Consider the following 19785-nt stretch of genomic DNA (forward strand, 5'->3'; position numbering starts at 1 on the left):
AGACTAAAAAGAATCTTCTAGAATATGGGAGTGCCATTTTTTTTAACTTACAGCAAATTATATAACCTCTCTGGACTCTTATTTCTTTAAATGTAAACAAGTAATAATACCTATTCTACCGTCTCTATGAATCAGTATGAGAATTTAATACTAATATTGGTAATAGGTTAATAACTCATTGTTGTCCCTTCTCTGACATTGAATTTTGCAAGTATACTTTGTCTTTGAGAGGAAAAGTCATTTGTTATTTGTGGGGTAGGAGTTGGGGGGAGTGGGTGTCATATGTACCTAGGATCACATATTATAGAAGCTTGAAGATGAGTAGTTCAGCCTCAGACCTTGTTTGGTTGCAGTTCTGATGCTTGCTGTGTGACTTTGAGTGAGTTGTTTATCTCTTCTGAGCTTCAGTTTTCTTACATGTTGAAATGAAAATATCTGTATCTCTTTAGAGTTGTTAGAATGAAGTAATCTATTATAAAATACCTAATTCACTGTGCTGAGTAAGTATCAGTTTCTTTCATTAATGTTTGTGAGAAAGGGCTAGGATATAATGAGCAACCTGATGGAATAGTTTTGACTTTGGATGTGACTTACATTTCATTCACTTCTAAAAATTTGGATTAAAGAATCATATGACACCATATAGACCTGACTCAAAGATGCCTTGATTTTCTTTTTTGTTCCCTTCAAATAAATAACCTTACAGCCAAAATGAAGTAAAAGCTTCTGTTTGCATTTTCAGATCTCTGCAGTTCAAATCTCTTGTAAGATAACAGAGTTCTTATAAGAAAGCTTAGGTATCTTTTTTCATATAACAGGCTATTTAAAAAAAATTTTAGGGGTGCCTAGGAAACTCAATTGGTTAAGCCTTTGGCTCAGGTCATGATCTCAGGGCCTTGAGATCGAGCCCCCTGCTCAGTGGGGAGTCTGCTTCTCCCTCTCCCTCACTACTCATGTTCTCTCTCTCAAACAAATAAAATCTTAAGTAAAAAAACCCAGAATTTTTAAAGCATCTGAGTATGTTGGAATGTTACTCCATATGTCAATCTAACATATATCAAATCCATTATCTTGAAAATTCTTCCAGTAGAATTTCTTTTTGTGTCTCATGGTGCATTTTAGTTCTGGTTAAACAGTCTCAGTTTGCTAACAAGTTTACTGGATAGTGATAATTATGATAATGACTGTCGTTGGTATTTATCCCTAGTTAGTATTTTTGATCATTTCTAATTGCTTTCACATTTTATTGTAATAAATGTTACATATCCTGTCTCTTTACCTCTTTTATTATAAGGCTAGGGAGAATGATTGATGTACTTAACCAGCCAAGTTAGTTGCAGAGTTGGGATTAAAATTCAGTGAATTTTTGTTTGAATACTATTTCCATTACAGTGTGCTTTTCAGCTTTTGTAGAGGAAAGTATATGTTATCTAATTTTTTTCACTTTTTCTCTTTAGAAGGAAAATTACGGTTTTATTATTTATATTTTTTTACTACTTCCACTAGTTGGTAAGCAAACTCACAGGTTGTGAATGTTACTTTTTTTTTTTTTAATTATTTATTTATTTATGATAGTCACACAGAGAGAGAGAGAGGCAGAGACACAGGCAGAGGGAGAAGCAGGCTCCATGCAACAGGAGCCCGACGTGGGATTCGATCCTGGGTCTCCAGGATCGCGCCCTGGGCCAAAGGCAGGTGCCAAACCGCTGCACCACCAAGGGATCCCCCTACTTTTTTTTTTTTAATGTAAAAACCAAACTTAAAGTGGCTGTCATATTTCACTTGAATTGGAAATGGTGTCAGTACACCTTTGCACTTAGAAGGAAATCACTAATTAAATCATATTCTTAAAAATTCTATAATTAGGGGTGCCTGGGTGGCTCAGTCAGTCAAACATCTGACTCTTGATTTCAGCTGAGGTCTTGATGTCAGGGTCAGGAGTTTGGGCCCAGTTTTAGGCCCCACTGTGGTGTGGAACCGACTTAAAAAAAAGATTCTATGATTAGACCCAGATACATCTAGCTTACCTCTACCCTGCCTAGTTTCTTTGTTGTTTTAAGAAAAGTTTGAATAGGGCAGCCCCGGTGGCTCAAGCGGTTTAGCGCCGCCTGCAGCCCAGGGTGTGATCCTGGAGATCTGGGATTGAGTCCCAAGTCCGGTTCCCTGCATGGAGCCTGCTTCTCCCTCTGCCTGTGTCTGCCTCTCTCTCTCTCTCTCTCTCTCTCTCTATCTGTCATTCATGAATAAGTAAATAAAATCTTTAAAAAAAAAAAAAAAGAAAAAGGAAAAGTTTAAATAGCCTTGTCTCTATTGTGATTCAAGTGCAAGAAGCAGGAGGTTTGCACTGGTAGCTTACTCAGGCTTCATCCAAATTGATTCTGTGATTTAGGAGGATTTTTTTTTTTTTCCCCAGTAGGGCTCTGTTGAGAGCCTGGCTGTCTTCAACTCTTCTAAATGCCTTTTCCCAGTAGCCACTTACTGAGTGCTCACCACCCAAGCCCAAAAAGGCAACAAGCCTGCTTCTATATTTCCATCAGTTGGTGGACTTGGCCTGTGTCTTTGGCCTAAGTAATGTAGCCTTTCCAGATAATGACATCATCCTCATAACTTCCCAGGCTAGAATTCCTAGAATCTCTGGGACTCATCTTCATCTGTGATTCTTTTTTTCCTTCCATTTAAAAAAATGAATAGATGATTTAAATACAGTCAAATTCACCCCTTTAGTGTTCTGTGAGTTTTAACAAATGCATACAGTCATGTAACTACCACTACCACGTTCAAGATATGAAACAGTTGTATTATCTCTAAAATCTTCCCATGTCCCTTTGCATTGAACCTCTCCCTCTCTGCTCAACCCAATAGAGATCCGTTTTCTTTTCCTGTAGTGTCTAGAATGTCATAAAGTGGTAGCTTTTGGTCTGACTTCTTTCGCTATTTAACATACTGCATTTGAGATTCCTTGTTGCATTCTGAGATTCTGTGTTGTTGTATGTATCAGTAGATTGTAACTTTTTATTGCAGAGTATATTCTGTTAGGGATATATCACAGTTTGTTTATCCATTCACCAACTGAAAGATGTTTGGGTAGCTTCCAGTTTTTAGCTCTTTTGATTTAGCTGTTATAACACTTGCTTAAAAGTTTGTGAACATAAATTTTCATTTCACTTGGGTAAATACCTAGGAGTGGAATTCCTGAGTTGTCTGGTAAGTGTATGTTTAACTTCATAAGATATTGCCAAACTATTTTCAAAAATGTCTGTACCATTTTGCATATCCCTCAGCCACATATGATGCTTTATAATGGTTGCTCCACATCCCAGCCCTTGGTATTGTCAGTTTGTTTTTGTTTTTTAAATTCTGGACATTTTAATAGGTCTGTAGTGGTATCTCATTGTTTTGTTTTGTTTTAAAGATTTATTTATTTGAGAAAGAGAGAGAGTGGTGGGGGGTGAAGGATAGAGGGAGAGAGAAAGAGAAAAACGTAAGCCGACTGTGCACTCAGCGTGGAGCCCAGTGTGGGGCTTGATCTCAGGACCCTGAGATCATGACCTGAGCCGAAACCAAGAGTTGGATGCTTAACTGAGCCACCCAGGTGCCGCTCATTGTGTTTTTACTTTCTGTAATGATTCATGCTTATATGCCATCTGTATATATTCTTTGGTAAAATGACTTTTCAAATATTTTGCCCATTTTTTAAAAATTGGGTTTTTGTTTTTTTTTTTAAGATTTTATTTTTAAGTAATTGCTGCACCCAATATGGGGCTCAAACTTGCAACTCCACGATCAAGAAGTGTATGCTCTACTGACTGACCCAGCCAGGCGCCCTTTTTTTTTTTTTTTAATTTTATTTCGTTTTCTAAAGTTTTAAGAGTTCTTTATTTATTGTGGATACAAATCCTTTGTCAGATATGTGACTTACAAGTATTATTTCCCAGTCTTTGGCTTGTCTTTTCATTTTCTTAATACTCTTTTTTGAAGAGCACAATTTTTAAGGCTACTTTATCAGTTTTTCTTCTGTGAGCTCTGCTTTCAGTGTTAGGTATCTAAGAAATCTTTACCTAGCCCAAGGTTACAAAGATTTTCTCTGATGTGTTCTTCCAGTTTTACAGTTTTATTCTACAATTAGGTATATAGCCCATTGTGGGATTAATTTTTATATATTGTATAAGATTGGAATGAAAAATTCTTTTTGGTGTGTGTGTGTTCAGTATAGATATCCAGTTGTTCCAGTACCTTGCCTAGTTTTTTTTTTTTTCCTTGCCTAGTTCTTTATAATACTCTTTTGTTTTTTAATGTCACTATTTTATAAATGAGGAGGCTGAGCCTAGAAAAAGTCAAGTAAGCTGAGTGCATTCTGAAGCATGTGTCTGTATGCTAGGCATTATGTTCTAGAGAGACATGGTGCATTCCCCTTTAGGTCTACCAAGGTCACACGATTAGTAACTCATGTCACAAGGATTTTAACCCAGACAGGTTGTATTTCAGAGTCCCAAGTTCTCCTTCCTTAATGCATTATCATTCAGCAAATGACTGAGTAACTACGATGTAGCCTAGTACTGAATATGTCTCCATTTGCCATTTTAGATTGTTGGCTATTTGAGGGCAGAAATCACTTGTCTTATTTACAGTTGTGCCAATATTTATCAGCGTCTGGCCCATAATAAGCATTCAACTAGTAATAATAACAAATTGTTAGCCAATATTTTTTATGTGTTACTTGTACTGGGCATTGTCCTGAGTATTATACTTAATCTCTGTAGCAGCCCTGTGAAATAGATGCTGTGGAATATTCCATTTCCCAGAGATCCTTAAAAAAACTTGCCCCATCATAGCCAGCTGATAAGTATTCAATTCATGATTTGCCTTCCAAGTCTTTATTCTTAACCACAGTCTGGTAAGTAGTGGATAGATGAATGGATTAATTTTATTTTCATCTCCCTTCATGACATGACATCATACTGGTTACATATTCTTAAGTCAGCCTCCTTTAGTATCACAAAACTCATTTTACTGTAGCTTCTGTTCTGAGGCACACAAGGGTCTACACAGTCTCTGAGATGGGACATGGTGCAGCTCAGAATAGCTTCAAAGTTGGTTCCTGAGGCCTTTTGTCTAACTACCTCTGTTCAGCACCTGAATCTATTCCCTCATTTTGGACTTCTTTGCCTATTTCCTTAGAAAACGTAAGTTGCTTCTGATTTTCAGACTGCTTTTCCTCCTGCATAATTCCATCCTGGTAGACTCTATTCTGGTTCCAGACTTCTCCTGAAGGACATATGCTTTTCCTTGGCTGAGTGATTCTCTGATTTGGAGAGCGAGAAGGACATATTTTGAATTACCAGTTAGCTGCTGCTGATGTAATATCCACTAGGCTATTTATAGAGTTATATAACTGGTATCAGTGTCACTAGAGTAACTTAGACTTTCGAATAGAATCTAGGGAGGTTGGCTAGCTGCTGGTTATATCATAATTCCTGACAGAAGAGCAGTGAAATGGAATATAGCAAAAACTGTGTTCTGTTACAGGACTGCCTCAAGCTATTTGTAATTCACCTTTCGCAGCCTGTTTTCTTGCTCTCAGTTTCTGAACTTGAGAGTTGTCTGTCCTAATTTTGCCACTAAACTTCTCTGACTCATCCTGTGGGAGTCCTGTGGAAACTGCCATGTGCTCAGTAGGTCTAGTTATTTTGCGGGAGACTTAAGACATTGGAAGGAATTTCCTGCAGGTGTGGAAGGAACCATAAAATATATTATCCTTTTAGTTCTGATAGGAGGCATCTAACCACATTTTAAGGTTTTTTAAGAGGCAGAGAAAGAGGCAAAGAAAAAGGAGTATAGCCAATGATGGATGTGCTGAAGATAGTTTGGACTCAGCCCCAAGTTGACGGAACAGTATCAAAGATATCAAGAAAGCAAAACAAACACATAAACAAAAAACCTCTTTCTGAATAGCTAAGAAAATCCCCTCTTCCAAAAAACTAACATTAAACAGTAAGGGTGGGCAGAAAACAAGTTTTAAGGCTTATATGATTTTGTTTTTCAGTAACCTTTTTCTAGTGCAGAGTGTTTAAAAACAACAGCAACAATAATAACAAACTTATCTGGGCCTCTCCAGAATTCTGATCTTAGAACATTTGCCTGATTCATATCAGTTAATAATAATAAAGCAAAAAATATCCTTGTCACGGCCCATGAGTTCCAAAAACATCACTACAGGATTTGGGAGCCTTTTATTTATTTATTTATTTTTCTAAATTTACTCCTGGGCGAATTCCTAAAACTCCTGGGCAGATGGAATGGTTCTCATCCTGGCCAGACAGACAGATCTTTGACAAAGGTACTTCTATTTTTAAAGTATGTGCACAGACCACACTTACCCTAGTGTAGAGGGGACATAAATACATGGTGGAAAGGCAACAGATAGGGAGTTAAAGTTGTTGAGTACGATGTGCATGACATCACCTTTACAGTGCCGGCTCGTTTAGTCATCTCCAGTTCACATGACACTGAAGTTGAGAGTCAGGTAAAGTAATTTGTCCAACGGCACATAGCTGCCCTAGTGAGAAGTGGAACTGTGATCTAACCCTGATCTGACTAGAAAAATCTGCCCCTTGATTTAGCCATGCAAGGGCACATGGGATAAGAGATTAAGTGGCCCCTCTTTGTTTTGAACATTCCCAGAGCCACCTTGTTTACCTCCTTTTTTACCACTCATTTGTCTTTATTCTCCTATCTCCTTTGGTAGGCAAAGTAAGAATCAGAATAATTGAACCCATTCTGTGCATATGTTAGTGAAAGTGATGACTTAGTGTATGCAAAGCCAGAGACTAATTTTTATTTTCAGGGGATTTGTAATTAAGCTGGGGAGTATGGTTAATACCTGGCAAACATTGTTTTAGGCAATGGGAATAGAGCTGCTATCAAAAATGATCATGAAAAAAAAAAAAAAAACTGATCATGATCCTTGCCTTTCATGGAGTTCTCCTTCTAGTAGAGGAGACAGAAAAATGAATGAAGATAAATGAGTGAAATATTTGCTGGTGAATGTTAGCTGTGATGATAAATAGTATGGAGAAAAATAAAGCAAGGAAGGGGAATAAGTATTTTAGGGGGTAGGGACATTTACTGAGAAGATTACATTTTGTGTAAATACCTAAAAAATGGAGGGAATGAGCCACATCAGTTTCTTGAAGGAAGAGCAAGTGAAAAGAGCCTGAAGTGGGGGTGTGCCTAGGTGTGTTCAGGGAACAAGTGAGGCCAGGTTGGTGGGATGTTATGAGATGGGGCTGTGCAGGTAATGGGGTGGAGTAACAGAGTGGGGGCTACATTTAAGAGCGGGGAAGATGTTGGAGGATTTTGTATAAAGGAGTGACATGATCTGATTTAGCTTTAACGGGATTACTTTGCCCACTGTGTTGACACTTAGGCAGAAGGAGGAGGGAAAGTATAAAATGATGAAGTTAACAGTAATGGCTTTCATTCATGTAGGAATCATAAAGCATTTATTATAACATTAGGCATTTATATGGTCTTAACAGCAGCAATGATGAGGCACTTCTCTACATTCTCTTGAGAGCTTTCCACAGCTGTCATCACAAGAGTGTCACAAAGTAGCTGTCCAGACTGGAACGTGTCATAAGGCAGGGGTTGTCTGCTTGGGAAACTGCATAAAGGAAAGGCTACTTATATGAGTTCTTGAGCAGTAGGTAGGATTTGAGGTGGAAATAGAAGGGAAAAAGGTATTCCATTGAATTCTGCATGGGCAAAAGCACAGAGCCAGTGCAGGTGTTGGATGGGAGACTGGGAGGATCGGCAGCAGGTACTCTGGGATGGCTGGAGTAAGGGATTCCACAAGAGTAGTGCTGGAGAAGTAGGCTGGCCTTGAGCGTGAGGCACCTCGAGTATCTCATAACACAGGAAGGAGAAATACCCAACTTGGAAGATGCTATGAGGGTTACTGCTAAACTGCGGATCATAGAGGTTAGGTCAAGGCTTGCTCACTGAGTACAATTAAGGCCTCTTTGGGATGACCAAAGACAAAGGACTTACTATACCTAGGACTCCTTGATTTTTCTGGGTGAGTGGATGTACAGCCATGAAGAGGAGGAAGAGCAGCAATTGGCAAAACCTGTTTCTTCTGTTTGCTTTTTAGCAATATTAGCTCCTGGTGTGCTTTGGCGTTTTGACTGTTATCCCTATTGGATGTCTACTGTATGCTAACCTTTTGAAATGGTCTATTGCCCTATTATATAATGAAGTATAGAATTTAAATTATAAAATTATATAGTTTTATATAGCCTCTTATATAAATTACATAATTTAATTCTCCTTTCAGTCCTCAAAGAGTGGTATTCTAATTGCCATTTCACAGATGGGCTTATTTCACAGAGCTGAGGCTCTGAGAGATTAAGTAACTTGTCCACCATCATAGACCTTTGTGAATGTCAGCATCAACAGTCAACCCCATAACACCTCTGTGCTTCTCTCTGTTTAGATTGGAAAGCTCTGGAAGGTGATATATACAGAGGCAACATGGCTCTGCTTTATTTGGCTGGTGAGAAAGAGGAGAGAAGGCTTCCCAGTGGGCTATATGGGGAGTTAAGATGGGGTATTGGAAGAATGTAGCCAGAGGTCCCATTGCAATTATTTGGGAGGAATTACTGTATTTTAGGAAATAGCAGTAAAAGTCAAACTACCCTGGGTCATAGGTTTGGTATACGTTGACATATTGTACAGGTGGAATACACAGAAGACAGAGTCTAATCTGAAAGGCAGAGCTGCCCGGCTAGATGAGCAGATGTGTCAGATGCAAGGTTGAGATGGAGATAGACTGGACCTTAAGGCTCTTGCTCCCTGACCATGGAGTCGCTATATGGAAGGCATTTCTAGCATATATTTGTAGAACAGATAGCTAATTGTCTGACGCTGGTAAATATGTACAGGTCTAGGACATGTAGATTATGTCTGCATGGTTTGGGAAGATGAGAAGTCAGAGCAGATGAAGTGGCACCAATCAGCACCTTTCCAGCCAGTCTTGCAGTATTCTAACTAGACCGTGTCTGTGGTTCAGTGGAGCCTCATCTTTCTCTTCTATTTATCTCCCAGCTTTGTCTGTCACAGTGGGTTCAGTGAATTCATAGTTGGTAGCACTGTGATCTGAATATTAGGCAGGTGGAAAATTGCTTGAGATTTAAAAAAATGAGTATTTAGGATGGTCAAATATGTAAATAAATCCAGAGTATCAGAAGTCATCATCTTTAATGTGAATATTTATGGAGCCAATAGATTGAGAATTTTTTTTTTGGTTTGAAGTTGTAGAAGATCCTAATTCCAAACCATTTGGTAATGATGTATCAGGATTCATTTAGACTGCCCCACCCTGAGTCTGGGATTTTTCGTTTGTTTTCTCCAGCCTCCTCTTCCCCTCCTCAAAGCTTACCCTCATTACCAAAACTGCCAGGATGCAATTTATATTCCTTTCCTTTTTTTTTTTTTTTAAAGATTATTTATTTATTTATTTATTTATTCATTCATTCATTCATTCATTCATTCATTCATTCATTCATTCATTCATTCATAGAGACACAGAGGCAGAGACAGAAGCAGGCTCCATGCAGAGAGCCTGACGTGGGACTCGATCCAGGGTCTCCAGGATCATGCCCTAGGCTGCAGGTGGCGCTAAACCGCTGTGCCACCGGGGCTGCCCTATATTCCTTTCCAAAGCATCAACTTACTACTGCTTGGCACACAGGATCATTGTTGATGGATTCTCTTCTCTTCAGATGATTTGGGAATGGCCATTTCTGAAAATGTGAATATTTGATCATGTTAAAGTCAGGAATAAAGATGAAATGAAAAGTCTTTTATTATTACCTCATGTTGGAACTTGTAAGAATTTGAAAAGTCTGTGCTCTTTAATCCCCAGAGTTTAGAACAGCAGTCTCTGTGGTTTGGTTTTGCCCTGGTTCAAACAACCTTGTGGCAACAATGTGCCCTCCTCTTGCATCAGGTGAAGTTTATGTACTATACCACCCTGCCTTTGCTAACAGTGCATCTCCCCTCTAGTCTGTGCTTAGCAGGGCTGACGGGGAGGGGTGGAGAAGGGAATTTATATTTCCTGATTGTTTACCATGTGCCAGGATCAGGTTCTTCATGCATTATCTCATTTATAGATAGTATTATTTTATTAATACAGAAATAGAATCTCAGAGAAATTAATAGATTTGCGAAGGGGCATAGAGCTAGCAGTATATTCAGGTTTTGAACCAAGATCTAACTCCACAAAGTCCATGTTTTTTCATTACTCACTATGCTAAGGATGTAGGATCACCATAAGGATGAGGCCTGAAAGAAATTCTGGAGTATTCTTTGTCTTCTTCAATCCTACACTGCTCTACTATTTCTATCCAGGTGAAATCAGCTTAGTACAAACATCAGATTGTCTTGTCAGGAAAAATAAAGCATTGTTATGCTTAAGGTTGTTGTGGGAGGAGGAACCTAGGGGACAGAATGAAAGAAAGGAAGGAGCAATCTTTCTGCTTGGTTGTGAGGTGGGGTGGGGTTGGAGGCAAAGGGAAATGGATTCTCATGAACATGTGAACCTCAAAGAATTTTTAGCTTCCAGTCAGGAAGGCTCCAGTAAGCCATTTCCTTGGATCCTGGCCCAGTTACCAGGGAAATCATCTACTTGATGCACTAGAAAACCAGAAGAGTTTCTAGAAAAGTCTGAGAGATCAGGTTCTCTAAAAAGAAAAAAAGAAGAAATGGGGGAAAAAAACTACCAGATGAAGGAGAAGATGAAGGATATGAAACTGGCACAAAGATTGGGTTCGTAAGGCTGCTTTGTTTGAATGGACCGTCACAGATATTGGCCCAGCAGTTACTTATCATACTTCCATATAGTGTCAGGCCAGTGCAAAGGACTTTGTAGAGCTAAGTAAGAGTAAGGTCTTAGAGATTTATAGGCTGATTGGAACAGAATAAGGACCAATATCTCTAACATCAAATGGAGCAGGGGCCATAAGGGAGGAAGTTGTTTCAGTGGAGAAAATCAGATTGACATGGATTTTATTTTATTCTGATCCATTATTAGGATATGTTATGGCCCTGAGCAAGTTGTGACTCTGGAACTCAGTTTCTTCGTCTTCAAAATGAAGGGATATTGTACTTTGCAGGAACCTTGCAATGGCAGATGTATGTTAAATGCTTGACGTAGTAGACTTTAGTAAATGGTCACAATTTGAAGATTAAGTGCTGTGACTGCCTGATTTTGCTTCCTTATTTGCAGGAGCTAGGCATCTCTTACCCTGCTGCAGCTGGTGTGGAGCTGGGAACCCCAAATCCTAGAGGAGAATAGAACTAATTTCAAATAAGCAGCAAGTTCCTGAATCGAGTGGTCAGGCAAAAGGTGGAAGGCCAAATCCAGGACAGGAAGGTCTAAAAGCAGAGTCTGGGCCAAAATGCCCACTAGAGACTCAAGAGAGTCACAGGTGTCAGGCTTAGCCAAAGAGCACGTCAAAACAGTCTAGTCTCTGTGAGCTCCCCCAGCTTATTTGTAGTTAGTGACTGGTGCAACGGGGCTATGTGTATCCTCTGTGGGTTCGAGGTTGCCACAGAAAATAGACAAGTATAATCACTACCTCTCCCTCCCCCTCCACACATACCCTCCTGGTGGTAAGTGTGGTAGACAAGTGAGGGGTACCAGAAACCAGCTCAGAGACCGATGGCTCAGGTGATAGGTTCTCCACTGTGAACTTGATTCTAGTCAGAGAGAAACCTGCTCTGTGACTCCCCCAAGGTTTGCATGTTTACTTAGTAATTGGGATGTTTTTCATTCTTATTAAAAATTACATCTCTTTGTCTTGAGTTATTATTTTTGAAAATACAGAAAATAGAAAAAAATCACTTGTGATCTCACCATCTAGATGTAACCATTAATAGTCTTATATTCTCTGTAGACTTTATTCTGATGTATATCAATGTACATATTCATGTTTATTTAAATAAAATGGGATTAGACAATACTTCATGTTTTGTGAGATTATTTTTTCATTTAAGATGTCATTGCTGTTTTCATTTTATATGATTTCATGAGATACATATATTCTATTGTATGAATTTATATAATTCCCTCTTGGGACATTTACCGTTTATCTAATTTTCTGCTATAAAGTTTGTGGTAAACTCTTTCTTGATAAATCTGTGAAGACGTACACAATTCTCCCATGAAGTAGATTGCTAGGTCAGAAGATAAGCAGAATTCTAAGGTTTTTGATTTCAATAAGTCATATTCCTGTCCTGCTGGCAGGTATGTGCAAACATTCATTTCCTCAAAGCATCAACAACAGTGGATGATATCCATGATGAGGGAGCATCTCTTGTAGATGAAGACACTGTGTCTGTTTTAATTTTGTGTGCTGTTGACTTAGGAAAGTGACTCCAGTCCTCAACACCAGTCTCCCATACATTTGCCGTTCCTTCCTTTCCTCCCTGATGGTGGTTTTCTGTTTTGCAGCATTGCCGGGAGCCTGGTGTATTCCTACATCACTTTCTCTGAAGAGCAGCTGAGCAAACAGTCAGAGGCCAGTAACAAGCTGGACATTAAGGGAAAAGGAGCAGTATGACCAGAGAATTGCTTCGACTACATAGGCCCAAGTTTTTGATCAACCGAGAACACTGGCAATTCTTATACAGACACTGAGGTGTCTTGAGTATGGAGAAAATACCATTCCTTTGCACTTGTACAATCTAAGGATTGATTGCTGCCTTTTAAAATTTTATGAGAGAAACTTATAATTGTCTCTATTTTAAATATGCCATTGGAATTAATTTATATCAAACTGGAAAATGTACTGGGCTTTATAATTTATTTCTTTTATGCCGACATTGAAACATCGGTGTTTTGAAGATATTTTATTCCATAGTTTGATATCCAGGTGTCCTTTAGAGCTGCATATATACAGTGCTTCGACTAGGGCCTCCTCATTCAAACGTTGCTGCATAGAGAGGCAGTTTAGCCTTCCTTCTCCTAGAAATGCAGCCAAGTATCTTAAATTTCTCCTTTTTGAATTTTTCTTACCATTAGCATTTTCTTCATCATGGTGTCATCACTGCATTTGCTAAAGATGACAACTTTGGCACTAAAAAATACGTGGGCTTTGAAGTTGTATTGGTTTCTATGTTGGCTTCCCTAAGAAATCATGGGATGGGCACAGTGCATTCTTTGAAATTATGCTATTCCCTCTTTGTTGTGTAGGATGGGGATAATGAAGGGATGGAGGAAGTAGGCCTTTTACTCATTTATTCATCTATGTGATTCATTCATTCAACTAAAATGTACTGGGTATGTAATATGTACCTGGCATTATGCTAAGTGCTGAGGGTACAGAGATGCTTTTGGAAGTAGTTGAATGATCTCACCCCTGCTATTGTGACTGAGAGTCAAGAGAGAAAACTTAACTTTATGATCCATTCAGAAGATGCTGTGACTCTGAACAAGTCACAGAAGCTTTTTTTTAGCTCTTAGAAACAAACTGTGAGTCTGTAAATGGGTTTAGAAGTACCTGCCCCTACCTACCCCACAATGGTGAAACCAGGTGCTACGATATGGGAGGACATGCATGTGAAGAGCTGCATTCTGTTTATTTAAAATTTTTTTTTGTTTTCCTTTTTTAAGTAAACTCTATACCCAATGTGAGGCTTGAATGCATACCCCAAGATCAAGAGTTGCATGAAAACTGCATTTTGTAAAACATGCAGCTCAGCCCTTCTTCTCTAAGTGAAAATGACAGGCAAGCAAGGTGGCCACCATCTCTTTCCTGTGCTTCCCTTTGGTTGCTTTCTTTTTACTCCTCTGAATTAATACAACTAAGTCTTACAATTCTGAATGTATTGCTTGGGGCTGGAGGGAAGACTTTTTAGATGTGTCTGTATTGTCAAGGCTTGGTCTTTGTCTGGCAGTGTCCGTGTTAGAGCCATATCATCCTTTTCCATATTGGCATGAGCATACCTGTCTCCTCCGGATACTCTCGCCTACTTTCTGTGTTCCTTGGGCATGGCAGCTTCTCTTTTGCTGCATCCTGCGAGAGCAGCTGTGAATGGGCATTGTCTACATTGCCTCTTTGGGCAGGAAGGGGCTTCACTCATCACAGCCCAGTGATTTGGCACAGAGATATCCATGAACTTTGAGTATGAGTTTGCACAGGCCAGCTGTGCAGTCAGTGTAGAAGAAGCTGGGTACTTTTGCACTGGTACACACTAACTTCTACTTACTGGGGTTGGAATCCACCACAGGGCTCTATTGCTCCAAACAATATTTTGATGGCTTAACAGGAGGCCTGGAAGGTTTTGATTTCTTTTTGTTTTCAAAAAATTATATTGAGGTCATTTTCATATTCGTGTGTTTCCTTTATTTGCGTTTGTCTTTCCTAAAGCCTGGCCAGTGGTATTGGGTCCCTAGAATTAGCCTCAAGGCCAGCTTCTAAGCCCAAAGCTCCCAAGGCTCCCTTTTTTCAGGGTCCTCTGACCTGAGAAAATTCCAGAGGGGGGAGTAGGATATTATCTTATGTAAGATTTTTCTTGTCTCTCTTACCAATGGGAAAACAAGACTCAGAGGAAGTCAGTGGCTTGCTAAGAAGTAAAAATTCATGTTTCTTCTGTTGAACTATGCTGCCACTGATTAACTGCCCCTTTTTTCTGAGAAAGTGAGGAAATGGGGACACTGGCTGATTTAGCTTGAGCTCTGTCAAGGAGGCAAGTACTTGGTTGAATCTGGAGTAAAAGAGGAATAAATAGGCTTTGCAGATTAGGAGATAGGAGAGCTTCTGTCTAGATTCCAGGCTGGCCTCAGCTGATTCTGGCTGTGAATGTTGCTTGCCACTGCCAAAATCTGTGATCCAGGTTTTGCCTGGATGAGGTGGAAAGGCATCGTGAGAGTTACTGTTAGTGGTTTTGTTCCTTCTTTTGTCAAGCCACATGGAGGGAAGTTTGACTTTAGAAATAATTTGTGTTGTAGAATTTCTCATCATGAAAGGCCTTTGGATGTGTCTAGAGCTGTTGGGCTAGAACCCCAGGAGGGATTGAACTGTTTCTCCAGGTTCAGGTTCCTTGAAGATCTGTCCTCTCTCTAGGTTTGAGAAAACCACGTGTAATTACAGCCTCGCTAAATGCACATGACCTTAGGGCCCGCCACCTGTCCTTGACTTTCTGACTGGCAAGTTGCAGCTTCTGCCTGCCCCGTCTGTGTTCTGATTGCTGGTTGCCCCCTTTGACTACCACCACGTCAAGATAAGAGAAAGCAGCCTGGGGAAGCCAGAGACTGAGTAGACTGGCCAGCCAATTTTGGAGTTTTTCAGTTAGGCTTGGTTATAGTGAGCTGGAGGTTTACCTGGTACTCTGACCTCACCCAGAATGTCAGGATATTGCTCCAAGGTTGATAACTTACAAGGCAAAAATGCTGTGACCTACTAACTACCTCCTGGGAGAAAGAGAGGCAGCTTCACAGTTAAATCCTTAGTTTGCCCTTTGAGACAGATGAGCTGTGGTGAGAATTTTGAAAACTAGATTCTGACTAGTGGCTCCTCTTCTTGAGTTAATGACCTCAAAGCCCTCTTTGGCCATTCTGCTTTTATTCCATGCCAGATTGATTCATATAACCCTGACTGACCACACTGCACATTGCCGATGTGTCCAGTGATTTTTAATTGCTTCATATGGCTGTTGACTTTATAAGTCTCTCATTTGTAGGACCCAGCATGTAGGTCTAAAAAAAAACCGTGCATCTGCAACTTTTCTGTAGTCCTGTTGCATCAACAATCCATGGAAAGTTCAGGTCAATTACGCTGAGGTTCTTCACAGAAAGACTATCAGAGTTTCATATTTGACTGGTTTGGAGTAGTGCCCAGGATTTTGGACCTGCTTTCATTATTATGGTCTTATCAGTGAACATAGATTTATTGAGCATCTTTTTTATGCTAAGCTCTGGGGAAACCACCATGAATAGTTCTTGCTCTCAAGGAATGTGTGATTCTTTAGCCAGACCCATAAGACCTATATCAAGAGAAGGGAGATGAAAGGAGTCAGTGATCTGAAAGTAAGAGCAGTTACCACGATTAGGGATGCGCCACCCACCGTAGAGCTGAATCACTTTTTTTCTAATCTAAAAGGACTTTTATAACTCCTGCTATTCTTCTAGCTCTAAGGGAAGTGCAGGGCTGTTAAGAGTTCTGTGAATAGCCTGAGTTCCCCCTCCCTGTATTTCACATATGCTTTTCTTCTCTATAACTACATAATACAGGAGTCACCCCACAGCCTCAGTTTCCCTTTCCTTGGTTTCAGTTGTCTGTAGTCAACCAAGGTCTGGAGGCAGATGATCTTCCTTCTGACATATTATCAGAAGGTCAGTAGTAGCTTAATGCTATGTCACAATGCCTGTGTCATTCGCCTTGTTTCATCTCATCACATAGACATTTTATCACCTTACATCATCACAGGGGTGAGTACAGTCCAATAAGATACTTGGAGAGAGACCACCTTCATGTGGCTTTTATTACAGAATATTATAATTTTTCTATTTTATTGATAGTTGTTAGTCTCTTATTATGCCTAATTTATAAATTAAACTTTATCATATTTATGTATAGGAAAAAGCACGTATAGGGTTTGGTACTGTCTATGGCTTCAGGCATCCACTAGGGGTCTTGGAACCAATCCCCTGCAGATAAAGGGGGGGAGGGGACTTCTGTTATCAGTTCCTCCTTATGAAGGAAGCTGTAATTGATTTTTCCCTCCTTGAGGGCAAAACAGTAATTTTCACAATAAATGAGATAATGGATGTGAAACTACTCAGCACAATGCCTAGTACATATTAGGCACCCAGCAAATGTTATTACTGTCATTTCATGGTGAGACTGTAGGCAAACTAGATTCTTAATCTGTGTTCCTTAAATACTAGAGGCTGGGCAGTGGGTGTATTTCTTGAAAAATGTGACTCTGTACTTTGTTGCCTCTGGAATGCTTAAATAATAGTTGTCTTTAAAAAAAAAAAAACTGCTGGATATAATTGTGCCCATTATGTGATACAGGTGATTCCACCTGTTTTTAAAAAAAAACGAAGTCACTTACATTTTGGTGGTGAATTTCAAAAAAGAAAAAAGTACTTTCTATATTCACCTCAGAATGGTGACAGAGTTACACTTTCCCGTTTTGTCTTCTTAAGGTGTGAAGCCCTCTCCAGGCTCTATAAGCCAGACATTCCTTCTTCCCTCTTCCAAGTTAAACGCGTTCGCTTGGTGCTGCCTCTTGAGTCCACGCCTCTCTGCCTCCCTCGGGAGTGGGTGTTTGGGAGCCTCAGGCACCATCACTGTGTTCTGAACCTGTCTCCTAGGTCTTATGTGAGGGTGCCACTTCATGATGGTAAGAAAAGACATTCACTGGAGGGTTTTTTTAAGCTTTCTTTTTTGAATTACTTTTTAAAAAGAAATCTACTGGTTAGATTTATTGTCTCACAAAAAGTGTTTTTAGAGATTATTTTGTTCATAAATATTTCTTTCTCATGCTGATGATCAACTGATTTTTGTCTACAAATGTTGGCCTATCACAGTATTTTTTCAATACAGATCCTATTTACCAAATGACCATTTTAGTGTTTTTAAACCATACTAAGGATTGAAATATGTAAATCAGGTGACATAAACATGAAAATTATGTGCCTAAATATTTTTGTAAAGATGTCAAATAAATACTTTTTTCCTGAACACATGTATTAAAATTCCTTTCTTTTTTTTTTTTTTTCCTCCTTTCTAAGTGCATACTAAGAGCCATAAGTCTGCCCACACTTAAGCATCTAATTGGTTGGTTGGAACCCTGTAATAAACAGTTTGCCATCATGATAGTGTGAGTTATTAATAGAAATTTATAGTTGGTCTTTGTCCCTGTTCCTGGCACTTAGCTCCTAAAACTCTTGTTCTTTATAACAAGAGATATTCCTCTAGCTCTTACATCTGTTTTTGCTCCCAGTTGTTTAAATAGGTCCATATCCATAAAGATGCAATGGGTGTCTTTTGTTATTCATAATGCACCTCTTTGAACAACTGCACCTGAGTGACCATTGGAGAGCCCCAAAGGGTCAGTAGGAGCTGGTTGTGGGGTGAACCAATCATGGTGATTTGTGTTGGGAACTTTCAGTCTCCTCGCCCCTACCCTCCTGGGGGAAGAGGAGAGAAACAGGAGGTTCGAGCAGTCACTGGTGGCCAATGATTTAATTAATCATGTCAACATTGAAGGCTCTGTAAAAATTCCTGAACTACAAGGTTTGGACAGCTTCCATCCAGGCTGCTGAACCCATGGAGGAGCTAGAAGGATGGTGCTCAAGGAGAGAGCAGGAAAGCTCCCTGCCCCTTCCCACATACCTTGCCCCATGCATCTCTTCCATCTGGTTGTTGTTGCCAAGCTACATCTTTTTATAAGAAACTGATAGGTTTTTTTCTTTTAAAGATTTTATTTATTTATTCATGAGAGACAGAGGCAGAGACACAGGCAGAGGGAGAAGCAAGCTCCATGCAGAGGCCCCCAGGATCCCAGGGACCCCGGGATCTTGCCCTGAGCCAAAGGCAGACCCTCAACTGCTGAGCCACCCAGGCCTCCCAGAAACTGGTAGTTTAATAAACTTTTCCTGAGTTCTATGACCTATCATAACAAAGTATTCAAACCTGAGCAGGTCCTGGGAAGCTCTGGTTTATAGCTGGTTGCCCAGATGCACAAGTTAACCGTGGACTTGAGATTTGACTTGGAAGGGGGTGGGGTGACAGTCATGGAGGTGATAATCATGTGGCATGGAGCCCGTGAGTCTTTAGTGAACTACAGGACCTGATGCTCCAGATAGTGTCAAGACTGTGTTGTGGTTAATGCAGCAGGTATTATGGATTTTCTTGGTAAATAGTAGAATATTGAGAGAAGATACAGAAGGAATTTTTCCTTTATAGCCATACAAATATTTTGAATGAATAGTACCTACAATTAAGTATACCCTGTGTCTCTGACATACTTGTGCCAAATTCAAAGGAAAGAAGTGCTAATCTTTCTACTTTTAAAATATTTCATCTGCGTAATCAAGGTGTCTAAGCCTCTGAGTAGCTTGACCAGGAAATACCCTAAAATAACACAGTGTTCATCAAGAGAGACATTTTGGTACAGGCAAGCTCAACAGAATGAGGAGTACATTAAGGCTTTAAAACAAGCTGTGGCAAAATAACCTATAATATAAAACTTACCATCTTAACCATTTTTAAGTATATAGTTCAGAAGTATTAAGTATATTCACATTGTTGTAGAACCAGTCTCCACAACTTTTATATCTTGCAAAACTGAAACCCATGCCCATTAAACAGCTCCCCATTTCCCTCTTCCTTCCAGCCCCTGGGAACCACCATTCTACATTCTATGAATTTGACTACTCTAGATAACTTCATATAAGTGAAATCATATAGTATTTGTTCTTTTGCTTCCGGCTTATTTCAAATAACATAACATCCTTGAGGTCCATCCATGTTGTAGTATGTTATGTTTTTCCTTTTTAAGGCTGAATAATATTCCATTGTATGTATATAGGACATTTTATTTATCCATTCACCTGTTGATGGACACTGTACTGTTTCCACCCTTGGCATTGTAAATACTGCAGAAACCTGGTGTTTTAGTCAGTTTGCTGTGACAAATTACCATAGAATGGGTGGCTTAAACAACAAACGTTTATTCTTAGAGTTCTAGAGGCTGGCCAGTTCAAGATCA

General features: G+C 39.6%; 1 protein-coding gene across 2 annotated transcripts in view; it reads left to right on the forward strand.

The window, feature by feature from the left end:
- Positions 1-17753, forward strand: part of SLC35D1 (solute carrier family 35 member D1) — a 62339-nt gene extending 44586 nt beyond the window's left edge. Inside the window, exons 12-13 of one of the 2 annotated variants that reach the window (XR_003128177.3) lie at positions 9581-10827; positions 12515-17753. Coding sequence is in view for 1 of the 2 variants with exons in the window: in XM_025428062.3 (XP_025283847.1) it covers positions 12515-12623 (109 nt within the window). In the remaining variant the exon portion in view is untranslated. The remainder of the gene's footprint in view (positions 1-9580; positions 10828-12514) is intronic. The other variant, XM_025428062.3, reaches the window with a different exon arrangement.
- The last annotated feature ends 2032 nt before the right edge of the window (positions 17754-19785 follow it).

Source organism: Canis lupus, chromosome 5 (genome assembly GCF_003254725.2).
Source record: "Canis lupus dingo isolate Sandy chromosome 5, ASM325472v2, whole genome shotgun sequence".
Classification (NCBI taxonomy): domain Eukaryota; kingdom Metazoa; phylum Chordata; class Mammalia; order Carnivora; family Canidae; genus Canis; species Canis lupus.